The 16,692-nt window shown below is 36.4% G+C and overlaps 1 protein-coding gene across 1 annotated transcript; it reads right to left on the bottom strand.

Annotated features, from left to right (window-relative positions):
• Window positions 1-1,599: 1,599 nt before the first annotated feature.
• LOC135690241 (endothelin-converting enzyme 2) lies at window positions 1,600-16,584 on the bottom strand. The gene is made up of 16 exons (XM_065207742.2): window positions 14,799-16,584; window positions 14,408-14,470; window positions 9,202-9,405; window positions 8,967-9,091; window positions 8,613-8,841; window positions 8,364-8,462; window positions 8,058-8,135; window positions 7,817-7,917; window positions 7,433-7,491; window positions 6,587-6,638; window positions 6,427-6,494; window positions 5,538-5,665; window positions 4,915-4,980; window positions 4,496-4,591; window positions 4,182-4,258; window positions 1,600-3,473 (listed from the first exon to the last, which is right to left on the bottom strand). Exons 1-16 carry the CDS (start codon window positions 15,627-15,629, stop codon window positions 3,374-3,376), a joined length of 2,376 nt encoding a protein of 791 aa, XP_065063814.2. The 5' UTR covers window positions 15,630-16,584; the 3' UTR covers window positions 1,600-3,373.
• Between the last annotated feature and the right edge of the window lie 108 nt (window positions 16,585-16,692).

Genomic DNA, 16,692 nt, shown 5'->3' with positions numbered 1-16,692 from the left:
AATAAAGGTAACAAATTTCCTTCAAATTTCAGGCGTTAGGGTTCACTTCGCAGTAAACATTAACATCGAAATTTAAATCCATGGGGTAAGAAACAAGATTATTTACTGTTACGTCAAAAGTAAATTTGCAAGAAAACACTAACCGTGAATCCAGTTTCGTCGAGTTCGACATCATTCCTAGTTTACCAAAGGCCTGTATTACACGTTGGCCTGAACACAATGAAAAGAAAAAACCACGCTGAATAAAATTCCTCTTGAAGTTGGTCAACGGTTTTTGAATTTGAAATCAGCCAATAATATTATACTTTTTGTCGAGTTAACAGTTTGCAGCCAATGAATTCTGTTGAAAAATGGCGGGAAGAGATGCACGCCTCTGTGGCCAACCCATAATAAATTCCCTCAAAGTCTAGGTCCCGATGGGGCGATGTCCATGTTCAAGGTTGCCCTTGGGACGTTACATGCTTTGAGTTCAGCGGGCTTCGGATTGGTAGAGAAATCTACTGAGACTAGAAGCACAGATTGAGCAGCCAATCAGATGCACTGAAGCCAACAGCATGCAGGAAAGCACGCCCCTTTGCAAAGGTGTTGCTCAAAGATAATAACATGTTAGCTCGCGGAGAGAAGAGTCCCAAATGTTGCAAGACCATGCTTCAGTTGCACGACAAAACAATAACAAAAACTGCTATGAGGGCATTTGTCCAATCACAGGCCCTTGATTGCCAGCATTATGAATGCACATTGCTCCAGGAATGTTCCTTTTAGTCCTGCCATCATGTGATCAAACCTATCGCTTTAAATTCACTTCTGTGGCTCATAACACTCCCTTTCTGCAAAGGCGAGCAATAGCAAGACTGGCGGATGCTGAATCGATGTTCATGTTCGGCAACTATTTCAATCAACTTTTGCTGCCTCGTCACTTCTGGTGTTCTTTGGCCTTGTCAATGCAGGCAATCCAAGAACTTATTCTATGTAAGTTTAATAAAAATTGAACCAATAATTTTAATGTTAAAAATATTGTTGCTATGTAAACTTGCTTTGTGGGCAATCGGTAATAACCCTCTTATTTTTGGTGTATTTAATCGAGCAAAATATTGAGCTATAATTAAGCTATTGTTAAGCATGATACCCAACATTATTATGCATTTTAAATGTGTAAATGCCTATCCTTCGATTATTGTAGTCGTTAAGTGAATTAAAACAATGTATTTATGTTACCCAGCACAAATTTGATTGAAGAGTTTTTATTGAAGAGCAATGTGTTTCATTTGTAATCGTATGTATACCTCTTGGTGTGCACCGGAAATCTTCAACAGTAAATATTTAGAGAAACGTGTCTTCACTTATTTTCCTGATTTCCTTGCTTCATATTAAAAGAAACACTGCAGCGAATGATAATACCCTTGCGTATTGTTTCTAAAGTGAATGAATGGCAGCTAGATGGCACCCCCGCCCCCCCTCCTTATCTGTAATTTTGTCTTTTCACGGAGCTGGGAGCATGAATTTTAGACCCCATAAAACTGAAACCAGTTTACCTTGTAGCAAAGTGTGTACCCCCCCCCCCCCCCACCCTAGTACAGCATATTTTCTAAGAAACTGATTTCCAGGGCTTGTTGGTAATTTCTTAATATTTGGGCCATTTTGCTACGAAAAGTTTATTACGTGCTACTTCAGTTTAAGTTCCTCGAATATTTGAAGTCAAAACAGATATTTAAATAGAAACTTCTTGAGTGTGCGGCTTACTGACAATGAATGAAATTTGCATGTTAAAGATCGGGTTGCAGTTTACAGTGGCCTCCAATGTCAAAACTGTTTTGAGTTATTTCGATAATTAAGACTACAACTTACTAAAGTTCTTTAACTTTTTAAATTCAGTGAGGGTATTGAGCCTTTTGGAATATTGAGCCTACTGTTTCTTATAAGGTGTATCTTATCGAAAATATGTGTATCCTGGCTAGCGAGCAAGTTTTTTGAGGAAGAAATCACCTTCCTTGCGATATGTAACATGTTTTGTAAGTTGTAGCTTTGCTTTTTAAACTGTACTTGTACTTGATTTGTATTGTATGTACTGCAGAAATAGAACAAAAACTTTGTATGTAGTGAAATTCTAAAATATGGAAAGCTGACACATAAACATGATTGTCGTTTGGTCATTTCTCGTGTAAAAACTTAACATTTGAAATTTTAAATTCCGTGGTTTCATTGACAACAATTCCAGTAAGCTCTCATTTTATGCTTACATAACAAAGGTGTCGGCTTTAAGAAAAATGGCCTTGTTGACGCCTCAAAATTGCAAATTTAACTGAGCAGGGGCTAATCCAGGAAAAATCTGGATTCCAGGCCAAGGCTAGGGTCTTTTAGTTTATGGTTTCTGTAATGGTTTATAATTGTCCTCAAGACCACATGTTCAATGCTTGACATTTATGTTCATGCTCTTTGGTACAACAAGAGAGCTATCCACTCACTAAATCTAGATGCTAGATTTCTTTCTGACATGAAAAATTCAAATCCATGTTTCTGAAAATTTCTTTAAATGCAAACCCAACCCCCTCTCGATATCCTTTTATTTGTCTTTGAAGCCACGGCAACGTTTTAACTCCTTGCTTTGATCGCGTTTCAATTTATAGTTTTGCCTCTGTAGACACCAGCAAATTCTTTAAAATATGATTTTATTATTACGTCTGATCATAGTTCTACCCTGCCATTAAAGTCAGCAAATTCAAAACATTGGCAAACGCGAATATAAAACGAGGAAATACTACCTGCATCTGTAGCCGCCATTTCGAATTCAATGTGGTACAGTTTCATGCTACGCTTAAACAATAGGCAGCCGGTCGACTATTGTGCAGCCATCTTGTAAATGTGGAATCATTTCCGATTTCCTGTGTGGTCTGTTGTCCTCCACAGTGGTTGATCAAATTTAATGAATATCAAATCAAAAGTCTTGTTCCCACTTGCGCTTTTCATCATGCTACGTATAGAGTAACTGTTTTTATTGCAAGGTCCCTCAATACTTCCCTTTAAAAATTGTCTTTTATTCTAAATGTTTTAAACTAACTTTTACAGTTGAGCCGTTTTGTAGATTGGATTGTCTTACTACATCTTTCAGGCCAGTACAAGTTTACTTCGGAATATAGTCACTTTTATCAAAGGCCACTGAAACTGTTATTTTCTTTATTTTACTTTAACTTACTGTTTTTACAAAGTAAACACACAAAGACTTGGTATCTAAAAGGATTTGGAGAATAAACAAAATCTGATGTCGTTTTTTCTTGAGTTAAATAGCAACCAAATTTTATTTGATCAAACAAAACGGTACGTTACAACTTTGTCTTAGTCGAAGATTTACAGCAAAATAAATTTCAGCTTTTATGCTTCACCACACTCTACATTTCTTTTCTGGGTTCATCTTTGAATTTGATTTGCAACCAAAAGTGGAGGAAAATTGTTGCGAATTCGAAATAGTTGCCAGAACACTAAAAAATGAATTGACATCTGATTAAAAGTTTTCTTGTATTGATCATTTGATTAAAGGCAAAGCAGTGCATAAATATCTAAGAGACAAGAAGCAAAATTCTGAAGCTTACCTTCTTCGTAAAGGATTGATGGATTAAATAATCAAATCAATATTAATGAATATATTGATAATTGTATTTTCAAGTGTGATATGAATATGATTCGTGTCTTTCAATTCAATGTCATTCTAATTAGTCAATCAAACGTGTAATATTAAACAGAGTTCTTATCAATAATACAAAAACGTTTATAAACTAACTAGGTTACATCACGATTTACAGAATTACAGCAAAAGACGAGGGAAAAGGACATAATATAGTTAAATCTAGAATCAAGGAGGAGGTCCCTAAACAAAAATGCTAAGCGGGCTCGCACCCTTCCTAAATCTCCTGCCTCCCCCCCCCCCTCCCTTCCCCTCCTCCTTCCGATAAAAAGCAAAGAAGCTAGAAACAATTTGAATCATTAACATAGAGCAATAAGGTAAATATATTTATGAACCAGGTAGGTTATTTGATTGGTGTGATTTATAAACGCTTCTTGTCAATCTGGAAAATTATTAATGGCTAATTTTGTGGGGTTAAAGATGAGTGTAAGCGATGAGTGTCTGCCTTATGATGAGAACGAATTTTTAAGACAAAATTCAATATCTGTGAAGGAACTTTACCGACCGAATACGCTCTTGACTATGGCGGTCAGTGATAGCAGCTTCTTCTGCACTTGAAGCTGTACTGGCAGTGCACCACACCTTCAATGAAATAACATTTTTTATAAACAAACTTTGGCAATAAACTTTAAAAACTGGACTTACAAAATGATCGACAACTGTGAAATTATTTTATTTCCAGGTCTGGGAGACAATAACGATGAGAGTTATACTCTCAAATTAAATATTTTTGTTATTGTAATTTTAAAAGTAATATCAAATGCTGTGATCAAATTTGACAAATTTGATTTGAGCTCGTCTATTTTGCACTGAGAATACCTGGGCGAAAGACACAAAGAACAACTGATCTGGACTAAGTGGAACACCGGGGAGGAGTACGTTTGCTTTTGTGTTCCTGCGCAGTAACTTGTAAGCCTGAAAATAAGAATGAAAAACTTCCAAAAGTCGAAGATGGAATGAACGTTTAATAGAATGGGTGGGTGGATCATTTTTCTCTCTAAGTTCATTGACACAAGAACTGTCTATTTAAACGAACGGTGGTAAAGTCGTAGATTTAATCATGTCTCATCTTAATCATGCGTCGTCTTTATTAAAGATCAATTCGTTTATATAACATATTTTTTAGACGCAGTTTAACAACTTCCAATTATAGAAGGAAAAATATAATCGCCGTTCAGAGAATGACAGAAAATTGAATTTGAAATGCAGTCAAGTGAAAACAAGAAAATTATAATCACCATAAATGCCAGATGCAAGCCACCGTTATCTGCTATGTTTTCAGCAAGGGTCTGTTTGCTGTTATACTGCAAGGGAAAAGAGACAGGCAATTAGAAAATATTCATCTTTTTTGGGAGGGGGGTTGCATGACTTTTAGAAGGGCACTAAGTAATTTTAACAGTCACCAAAAAGATTGGCATAAAATACATTGAAAAAGTAAAAACAACCTAGCTAGAAAAGCACATGCAATGTTTCCGGGGGTCCCAAGGTTTCTTATATCTCTGAAGAAAGATCTACTTACTTAGATGCAATATAAAGCGGAAAAGGGCTAAGTCATCTACAATATTTTTTTATATATACTAAAGCTGAAGATTCCTCTTACAATGTGCGTTATGCTTTGCTACAGGAAAGAAAAGTAAAAGTCAAATTGGTTGAATCCCTAGATTTTTGCACTATGCATTCAAAATGATAGAAATATGTTTGCTTCGGCTCTGCAAGAGATTGCCATGCCATCAAACAAATAAAGCACGGGGCTACTATTTCTAGTCTTAATCAACACCAATTCGTTTCTTTAAAACAGAAACAAAGTAGGAGAGTGTAACATATTGTTACTTTAACATGCCTCGAAATTATATCTACATACTGCGAATGATACGGAATTTGTCAGATTCCGATACTGTTCTTGGAAGCAAGATGCTAGCTTCTCATACTCCTTCTTCGATTTTTCACTCCACCAGTTCATCATGTTCCCATCTTTGTCAAACATTCGCCCTAATAATGAAAATAATTTTTTCAACAAATCTCTAACCCCCTTTCTGATCCCTTTTTCAATAAGGTTCACTCCCCTTTTCTGTTCCCCCTTTTCTGTTCCCTCTTTTTCAACAATGTTCACTCCCCCTTTGTGATCACCAAGTATCAGTTCCAATTTATTACAGCTTATTGATTGGTTTTCTCCAGCAACGGTTTCGTGTGTGCAAACGTTACTGCCGGATTAATTGAAGTAGAATGAAATTAAAAGAGAAACTGGATCGAGCAGGTCCCCGCGCAGACAAGTTTACTTTTGAGAATGCCTACATTACACAGCGCAGGGCACGTGCCATAATGGGGGCTGGGGGCATGCCTCTCACATTTCTTGCCAATTATAGCTATTTCTTGCTATCAAATCCCTCCTTCAGGTATTAAATAGGTCACCCCCTTATTTGGCCCCCTACTTTAGAATCAGTGGAGCGGGCCCTGCAGCGCAGTACCCCTTTAAAATCTATGAAATTGCCCTGTCCTTTTATTTCATTGTTGTGATAAAATAGACTTTAAAGTTTTTTGCATATTTCAAGCTGCGAGATGTAAATTCTAAAGATTTTTACTTCTTGCTTCATTAAATGGTCCGAAATTGTGTGAAGCCTCTGATTTTCCTAAGAAAAGTTGCCCATTCACGTTTTGTACCGACTATATCTATAGCAAAGTAATTCATTCGCCATTTTATTTCAATTTGAATTCGATTTTCATTCATCTAAAAAAGTTTCAGACAAGCCTACCTTGGTTATCAAATCCGTGTGTCAACTCGTGGGCGATTATGGCTCCCAGTGCACCAAACTTTACTGCTCTGCAAGTTAAGTTAGGTTTTGAAATAAAATTGATGGAATGAAAGAGAAATGAAAAGTAGACACTTTATCACTGTCTATATTTGATACTTACAGAGGGAGGTCTGACACAAAAAATGGCGACTGCAAAACGCCCAATGGAAATGCTAAAATGAAAGAAAAAGATTGCTAGTCACGTTAGCAGAGACAAAATTAACATGGTTCGGGCCAGATCCGCTAAGCGTTTTTTAAAATACAATTATATCTGCATGCGGAATATTCAATTCTTAATGTGATTGATGATTTGGCACCTTTTTGACTAATCTATTTCAACTTTAATCAACAAAATTTGTCAACAATAGATTAAAACTATTTGGGAAGGTCGAAAAGGAGTTTCACTAAACAACATTCCATATTTTTAAAAAGAATTCTCTACCGCTTCATTTGCTATTTGCATCAATGATTTTAGAGAACACTTCACATTTTGCCTTAGTCGATATTCGCAAACAATATCGAATTTCGAGCCGATATATTTTGCCATTTAAGATTGTGCCAGTTAATATAAATGTGCCAGTTAATAGAAATGAGGAGGGGGCCACCTACTATTAACTTGTAAGTGGTATTGTTCAGCATATTCAAAAATTATATTTTATTTTAAAAATATTATATTCTACTGCTGTAATTTTGTGAATTTAAATTTTAATTGAGCTACAAAATGTAAAAAAAAATCAGATGAGTTCTATTGATGAAGTTGAGCCTGGCAATCATTTCTGAAGTTAGCAGTTTGTGGCCTCGATATTCCTAGAAACATTTTCTCTATAGAAAATGAACGTTTACCCCGTTTGGATGAACAGATACATCTTTACTGTGTGCATACCTAGTATTGAAAATTATTTGTAAATTAAGAAATGTCTTCACAGAATTGCGCCAATGCAAATAAATTCAGCTATGACATGCTTACCAATGTAATTGCGAGGAGCATTGTAGAATGCATTCACCGAAGTCGGAGTCACGTGCCATCTGCAAAATTGGAGATAAAGATTTTACCACATTGACAAAATTGAAATATTTCTCCGAAAAATGTTCATATGAGCCCTTTTTTATAAATTTTTTCTGGTTTTTTGATATGAGCATCCTTTACATTTTGAGGACCTGCGAAGATCCAATCTGCGTTTTTCAACATAGGAGTTTTAGAAATCAAGAAAGTGCTCCCTACTTGACAATAGTAGTTTAATTGTAATTATCGCATTGATTCTTTATTGATATCAAGAAATTGACTGAATATTTTAGATGAAAATGGTCCAAGGTAAGACAGAAGTCAAAATAGTAAAATATGATAACTGACTCGTTGCGTGCGGGTTTGGTATTTCTTCTGTTCATTGTCTTCTGATGATAAAATGACCTCGCATTCAGGTAGTTCTTGAATGGATTTGTCGTCACAGACAACTAGAAAAAAAAACCTCGATTTACACAATTATTATGATGCATCTTCAATAATTCCCATTATTTATCAGAGATCTGAAAATAAATCAAATGAAAAGTGCAATATGCATGATGATTATCCTGCAAAAGAATAAAACCCGTACATTTCTGTAATAACTTGTCAGTAAAGCGGCATCGAATATCCATTCTGGATAGCCAACCATATTTTCAATCGCAGCGACCTATAAAACAAAATGTTGAAGTAATTTGAATGCAAGCCTTTTCAAATTTATTTGAAACTTTCAGTGCACAAAATTCAAGTCAATGGCAAAATATATTTTTTTTGCTTTCGCAGTCTTCTTGGGTTCCTTTTGTTCTTGGCTTTTTGTTTTATTGCGCAAAGCTAAGATAACGGTCCTAGTTCCACAGGAGAGTACATAAATGAAATTTGCAACAAGAAATTACGTCACCTTTTCAATTGCCCTTGCTTTTGTTCCTTCGTCAATCCATTCTTTTTGTAAAATGTCGCTAAGAAATACCTCTTTAATAGCAGTAATCATTCCTTCAACCTGCATTTAAAAAATGGAAAATTTTTCAAACCAAAAGTTTTTTGCAGAATAAGCATTCAGTCGTAGTGGATTGAATAAATTAGTTTTAATTTGCAGGGGGTAGTTGTCACTGAATTTAGACTCAAATTTGTCCTTGGCCTTACAACTTACTTCGCTTTTGGTTGCAGCGAAATCGTTCTCGTTCTCTTTTGCAAAAAGATAGCCAGTGGCAAAACCAAAAACTGAATCTGTCTGAAGCACGCAACTCCGCCAGCTTGTGTCGACGATCTGGACTCCTCTCTCGGCTTTAAGCATTCCAGAATAGGCAGCTCTAAACGGACCGGATATCATTGGCAGCAAGGGGTAGATCAAGTGCCACACCATGTAATTTGCAAGAATCCTGGATGAAAAATAAAATTTAATTACATAAAACAGTGAAAACATTTACTAATTGCAATAAGAAAACATTCTTCTGAGCCGTTCATTTTCAATAACATTTTTGAAACGACAAGGTAAACCTCTTGCCTTCGTTCCGTTCTGATAACCAGATCTGACATGTTCTTTAGGTAGTGCGGCGTGTAAATCACCACAGTCTCATCAAATTTAACTTTTGTGTTGAACATACTGTTCATGTAGTCAAGCCATGGTATCTGAAAAGCAATGAAATAAATAAAGAGCAAAGGTAAATGTCTTGTTTAGTTGCGAGTTGAAAGAGAGCTTGGGTTTGGTTGGTTTACAATCATCATTACAAGCACCTTACCGCGGGACAAAGGTCCTGCAGCTGTTCCACTGTCATCGTGTGATGTATTTTTTCTGCCTCGCGCAATTTATCTTTGGCTTCATAAATTGTAGCCAGTTTTTTTTCAAACTGAAATACTTCTTCCATCGCTTCCTCTGTTTTTTTCTTCTCGCCACCCAAAAGCAGGCCTGTTTCAACCATTAAATTCTTGTAAGCTTTGATTACCTTTCAAAAGAAAAACCAATATTTCAATGATGAATTAAAGTTAATCAAATTCTTAATAATTTATGATTATTATAAAACATGCAATCATAAGTTAAACAATTCATAGCTTGAATTATGAGTATAACCTTAAGTACCATCAAAATCAAGACCACTAAGGATCCAGATGAATGGAAAAAGCATTACTGAGGCAAAAACTATGAATATTTTTGGGTAACATTGGATAAAAACCTTAATTTCAACGACCATTTTGAGAAGACAGTCAAAACGATGTCATCAAGAATGAAGCTACTATCACGAGTGCGACAGAACAGCAGTCCACACACTGCTGAAACTATTTACAAAGTGATGATCCTCCCTGTCATGCTTTACTGTTCAAATGCTTTGTTGGCATGCCCCAGTCGAAAAAACAAAGATTTGAGGCCTTTCAAGACAGTGCAATGCGTATTATCAATGGAAAAAGGAAAAGTGATGTCAAGTTTCCCCGAGTAAACCATCTTCGAAACAGACTATGTGCATTATTAGAAGTTTTTAAATGCTTAAACGGCATTGCGCCAAAAGCGTTTGGAAATTACTTCACAAGGCACAATCACAAAATGAATACTCGCAAAAACAACAAAAGTATATTCATTCCAAAAGTTAGGACAGAAACGGGGCGTAAAACTTTCTCATTCCAGGGTGCAAAGATTTTTAATAAATTACCAAATAGCTTGCAAACTGAAAAATCACTTTTGAGATTTAAAGCAAGCAGCAGGGACACAAACCTGGATTTTTAGTGTAACTTTTATTTAAATGTGTAGTGTAACTTTTCTAACCTTTTAAATTTTCTTTAAGCTTTAACTTCAATCTTTTATAATTTTGAACCTTTTTCTTTGCAAACTTTCATTTTAAAGGACCCTTAGTGATAGCAGCATTATCTTTACTGAAAAGGTTATCCTGCATAAACATGGTGAATTATTATTATTATTATTATTATTATTATTATTATTGTTATATTTCAGCTCTCTCCGGGAATTTGACATTCCTTTGATTTATTGTTGCTTGGTCGAAGATCTATACCGTTACTCTTCGTTTTCTGTGATTTGTGGGTTTGAATTGAGTAAAGAGCAGTGGCGAAGTCAAAGGTCCTGCTTGTCCTGCCGGGCAAGACCACAAATTACCAAAGATAACAATTTTTAAAATATTAAAAATTGATTCACGTTATGAAATCTTTATATGCCTGATTCAAAGGCATTTCTTGTCTTATTCTACACTTATACTTCGTGGCTGTGCCCTTTTTCAATTTTGAGACACAGGGTGACTGGAATGGAATTTCGAGTATCCCGTTCGTAAATTGATATCGTCAACAATTTAGCCCTGTGGTCAGTCCTGCTCAATACTCGTAGGCAGGACTAAACCCTATGTTTGGTCCTGCCTAACAATGGGCAAACGCCTTGTAGCCCTGTTTTTGGTCCTGCCTCACAATAGAAGAAAACAATAGCACTCCTGCCCTTCAGAAATGGCAGGACCTCAGGTCCTGCTCTTTCATGAAGGCAGGACCTAGACTTTTGGAGCCCTATGTTTCGGTATAATTTGTTGATTTTCTGCGCCGTGGTCAAAGGTCACAAAGAATTTTCACTCAGGCCATAGTCAGGCTTAACTATTTTGATATCATGTATAAAACTAACTGTAGCCGTCATGATTCAGCTGCTGAAGAAGTTTTTGCTGCTGGAAGCTTCGGCCCTACACTGTCGTCACTTGATTTATACAAGAATCGATCGTTTCAGTCGAGTGGCACTTATAGAAATCAAATTGTTTAGGGTCGTTCTGTTGGTCCTATTTACTGTTAAAGTCAGGAATATCACAGACATCGCGAGGAACCTGACAGCATATAGTTTTCTCTCAGACTGCAGAGGGCAAAGGAAGTCATATTCAGAGGCCTATTATAAACAGTAGAAAAATTTGCCGCCGCTGCCGAGAGAGAATCTTCGTTTTTTTTGTACCAGAAAAGTCGAGATCGAGGGGAGATGGAGTGTGCATGACAGAAAAATGGCTTGCTTAAATTTAATTTCAGAAGTTCGTCCTCCTGCCTTAAACAGGAACTACCCTACAACTCAGAGGTCCCGATGAAAAGGTCGCTTTGAAAAGGATGAAAAGGAAAGCAATGGTAATTACTGGGAGCTTTTGTACTCGGTGACTCAGATTGTATTGTACTGGTAAAATGTTAAGGGTCGCCTCTAATATTCGAAACAAATTGATTCAAGACCCTATCTACCGTGCATCAGACATATCCATGCTGTGACAAAATATTTTTATTTTTTTTCAAATAATTTGAATCAATTATGTTTCCAGTATGTATTACAACTGTATATGCCTATCTGTACAAGCAATTTCTTTTTAGTCAATGATTTCAAAATTTTTAATCAATGAAAACATTTTCAAATGTTGCTTATTTTAGAAAAAATTTTTGTGATGCTCTTTTGACTTCTTCAATGTAAGGCAGGAGGAACTTGAAAGGATCCGAGCCTTTTTCCCCTTTTTTCCAAAATGTGGCAGTTAAAAATGTTTCGCTGCAATCTTGATTTCAGCATATCCGGAAGGGCGTTTCCCCCTTTTCCGGGGGTGTCTAGGGCGTGGCTTCACGTGATTTTTTTGGGGGCTATGCCCCCAGACCCCCTTTGGGCAGAACCACCTGTTCTTGGTTAGCTTCGCCACTGGTAAAGAGTTCAATATAATCAGAGGAACAGAGACAGGTGACCCTTTGAGTGCACTTTTATTCATATTGGTGATTGACAGAGTATGCAAGCCTATGGTAAGAGAGGCTGTTATCAGGCAGGGCATCGAAGATGAAAGAAGGATCCATTGCAAGCTTTTGCGGATGATGTTGTTGTTGTCAGTTATGACGTAACGATTATAAATGAGATGTTTGAGATCGGACAAGTTGCCATGAAGATAGCAGGTTTAGAAGTGAAACCCAGTAAATGTGCAGTTATGTATGCAAGGAGGTCTGGGAATAACTGGTACAAAGGCAAGGCAGATAAAAAGCCAACTGTGTCAATTCAAGGAAATGTCATCGAAGTTTATCCCCGTGACAAGTCCTATAAGTATCTTGGAAAGTCTCTCTCACTTTCCGGCGAAGATGCTGTGCAAGTGTATGAAGTTATAGAAAGTTATAAAGATTTATTGGAAAAAATAACAAGCTGCAAATTGCCCCTTGCTCTAAAGGCTAGTGCTTTAAATAACTTGGCTCTCGCGAAGATTCTCCACCATTTTTACAATACAAGGTTTACAGAGGAGCAGTTGGAACTCATGGAAAAGTCCTTGGTGAAGGCATTTCGAAATATGTACGATTTGTATGAAACAACAACACAGCTCATCATCTTCTTACCACGCGAGCACGGAGGGATTGGAGTTAAGCGTTTGTCAGATGCGTATAGGTCAACAAGGGTTGCATTTCTCATTAAGATGTTGAATCATCCCCAATTACAGTTCAAGAACATTGCACGTCAATCCCTTAATTTGGATATGGAAAAACGGAAAGTTGCTTCAACAGATAATGATATGGACTTCCTTGGGTTTGAGATTAGTGAAGACGGCTACCTGAATAGTCGTACCAAATTTGGGTGTCAATCAGATTGGCCAGATCTTCTGAGATATGCTAGAAAGCTAGATGTTTCCATTGAGTTCAGGCAAGGAAAGGCTGGAGCAATTATTAATGGTGAATTTATTGATGAAGGTGCTCCACTTCAGAAGTTGCTATTCAAACAGACAGTTAATCGAGATTTGCAAAAAGCAAAGCAATTTTCAGTTCAAGGCCCCTTTCTCTGCATGACTGATGTTCAGTTGAAATCCTCCCATTCAATTTTTTACAACTGAAAAGTAAGTGATTTACTGGTGAGGTTTGCAATAAAAGCACGGTTGAGTCTACTTCCAACAAACTTCACAAAGCATGTATGGAATCGTGATAATGACCCTTCTTGCCCCTTTTGCCATCAGCACACGGAAAGTGTCGCACATCTGATGAATGGATGTAGAGAGTTTCACAACTTTTATAGTCGACGTCACAATCGAATTGCTGACAAAATATTTGAGGTGATCTCAGGAAGTATAAGTGGTTTCCAGTTTCATGCAAACAAACTTGCAGAATCAATAATAACGGAATATGGTGATGAATTACAGCGTATTACGCATCGTAAACCTGACATCATTATCACTGACAATCAGTCACGTAAATGCATTATCTTAGAGGTGACTGTCTGCTACGATCTGTATTTTGAGCAAGCACTGAACACCAAAGAGAAACGGTATCAGCCGCTGTGCAGTCTGCTGCAGTCGTTAGGTTGGGAGGTGGATTTGAAAGTGCTTTGCTTTGGCTCACTTGGTTGCATCAAAAAGGATGTTTGGACTGTTATGAGATCATTGTCAGTAGATAAGTTGATTGTAAAGAGCACATTACTGTGGTGCTCGGTATCAAATTTGATAATGGCCAACTATATATGGAGACACAGGGTTAAGAAGTTATTCATGTGAATCTATTTTCTCTCGGCCCTTGCGTATGATCAGATACAATAAGTTCTATATTACATTTTCACATTGAATGACTTCTAAATCTTGTGTCTCACAGTTTATATGAAGTGATTATGTATGTGGTGGATAACACAAGCCTAGTAGACATACCTTTTATGTTAACTGAGCTTTTAGCTCGGACACTAGGGCAAATACGAATTTATTGTTATATTTCAGCTTCCATGTCTTTCATCAAAATGCGCGCCAAATTCCTGTTTCATCGACATTTTTACGTTCTAAATATACTAAAATTTAGAGCACTAGAAAAAATTTTAAAACTAGATGGTAATGATTTGTTGAATACAAAAGCAGGAAACGTGTAAAACATTTTGAGCATTTTTTGCATCTTTGAGATCCTGCGTATTGAAAATATATTTTTATACATAGAAGTAAAATTGTAATTTTTGTTAAGCAGAAAGGAAAAAACAGTCAATGATATTAGTTAAACAAGAATACATACCGGGTTATCGTCACTGTTCTTGTAGTACGTCTCATCGGACAAAGTGATTCCTGATTGTTGAATCTAGAATTTCAACCGGAACTCATTGTTCATTTTATTTGTCCTAGAAATGTTCATTTATACTCTTATACTTTACTTTAAACTCTATTATGTAATATAAGACCAAAACAACGCTTCTTCTATGGTAGCATTTTGAGCATCTGCAAAATTATCTCCTTTGTTCACCAACATAGCCTTAATAAATAAAACATTTTATCTTCGTTATAACGCATAAGGGTAGCATTTTAGAATGTCAACGAGCGTCAGATTTTTGCATAAATTTTTTGCTGATGTTTGTATGTTAACGGTCTTTTGTAAAGTACAGATCAAACACATTTTTGCATAGACTTGCCTGTATGCTGTTCTCTTTTGCATTCAAATCATCCGTTGCTACAAACATATAGAAGAGTGGCATACTCTTTAATTTGTGTATTTTTGTCAAACTTTGCTCAAAACTCCAATCTTCATCATTCCACTCAGTGCTGTTCCAAAGTCCCCAACTCCCGATATCTTTTATAAGCTTTTCCAAATTTTTCAGTCCATTTTTCTCCATCCATGCCTTGTTTTGACATGCTTTATAAAACATATGTGCTTTTTTCACTGCCTCGCTTTCACTTTCAAGAGGATGAAGTTTGTCTAAGATAGTTTTTAGTTTCCGATGGTTTTTTTCGGCTAGCTTTGTAAAACTTGTCCATTTAGACTGACCAGATGGTATGTCAACATTGGAAAGCCATTTTCCGCAGGAATACTGATAAAAATCATCGCATGGTTTAGTTTTTTCATCGATATATTCAGTCAAGTAGTACGACCTTTCAACGCAACTTTTTTTCGTACAAATACTCGTTAGATCTTTTCCCCATTTGCTTTCAAATGTTTCTTGCCAAAATTGCTTATATCTTGATGTTGTGAAGTAATTTATCATTAAAATGACGCACAGGAATACCCCAATTATAATAGAAATAATCAACCCGATGCTTAGATACTTCTCCATCGATGTCCACCTCGACAAACGCTTTCGTAGCCCAAGTTTATGAGTATTTCCGTAGTCCCTGTGCAGCTGTTGTACCCACTCTTCATCTCCAGAACCCTCATCTGAGTCGATAAAGCGCTTTGTTTCCCCGTTATCTTGTTCCCCAAAATCGTAATCTTTCAGCTTAGTCCACCTCGTGTCAAGGTAATCCATGATATTCACTCAGCTGGAGGCAAACGACAATAACAATTATTCTGCTCTTCTATCAACGATTAAGAGATTCTTGAGAAGTTATCACAAAGAGCTGTTTCTGACGGGCATTTCAGCAACATGTAGCCTTTCTTTACAACTCCATCACCAAGATTCAAATTATTTCCGTTCTAGAGGACGGTAATTTTTATTTATGTAGAACTTATTTCCTAGCGATAAACTGAGAACAAATTTTTAGAACAAGTTTTTTGCAAGATCCGTTGGCTTTGAAAGAATGTTTTTAAACAAGGGAAAATAATATTTCCGTTTTTGTTTTTATGGATGGCTGCGTGCTCCATTGGTTTCTTTCTGTAGCCACCTGCAACATTTTGTAAAAAGCTTTACAACGGTCAAAAATCATCGCTACAACCAGCTATGGTCATGTGATTACGAGGCTGAAATCAATACGAAGCAGCAAAATCACTGGTACCTGCTGCCTTGTTGCTAGGCAACAGACGACTTCCTATTGCAATTGATGTGGCAATACCAGTTGAAGCAAGTAACATGGATGAAATCCCCTCTGCATGTTTCTATTTTGCAAGCATACTTCTGGGTTGCAACAAAGAATTGCTCGAGAAGCAATTTGCGGCATTAAATATAGGGTGACAGATTATCAATTCATATTGAAAAACATTCAGATGTTGAAGAAAACCAGAAGAGGTCAATGATGGACCGTTTGATTGATCTATTTAGAGAGACATTATCCCAGGGTTATTGAAAACGTATTGATAAATTAGATATTGAAAGATCAATTTTTTCTGCTGCAATGTCTAATTGCTCAATATTGGCATATTTGTTTTTATGGTAAGGTTTGCTTTTACTAGCCTTTATTCTACTTTGTTCTACATTACATATTCTTCATGTTTGTTATTAAAATCTACGGTATAAAACTGCTACGATCTTTGTGTTTAGGAATAAACGAGAAACAGAAATCTCTTATAGAAATTAGCTTGATTCTATTCAGGACCAACAGCAAAAGCAAGATAATAATAACCTCATTCAGCACTGGTTTTTTTTTAAAAGAGGG

Source organism: Rhopilema esculentum, chromosome 1 (assembly GCF_057945365.1).
Source record: "Rhopilema esculentum isolate cy_ngs chromosome 1, ASM5794536v1, whole genome shotgun sequence".
Classification (NCBI taxonomy): Eukaryota; Metazoa; Cnidaria; class Scyphozoa; order Rhizostomeae; family Rhizostomatidae; genus Rhopilema; species Rhopilema esculentum.
The sequence above is the reverse complement of the archived record's forward strand: the minus strand, read 5'-3'. Positions and strand labels throughout refer to the sequence as shown.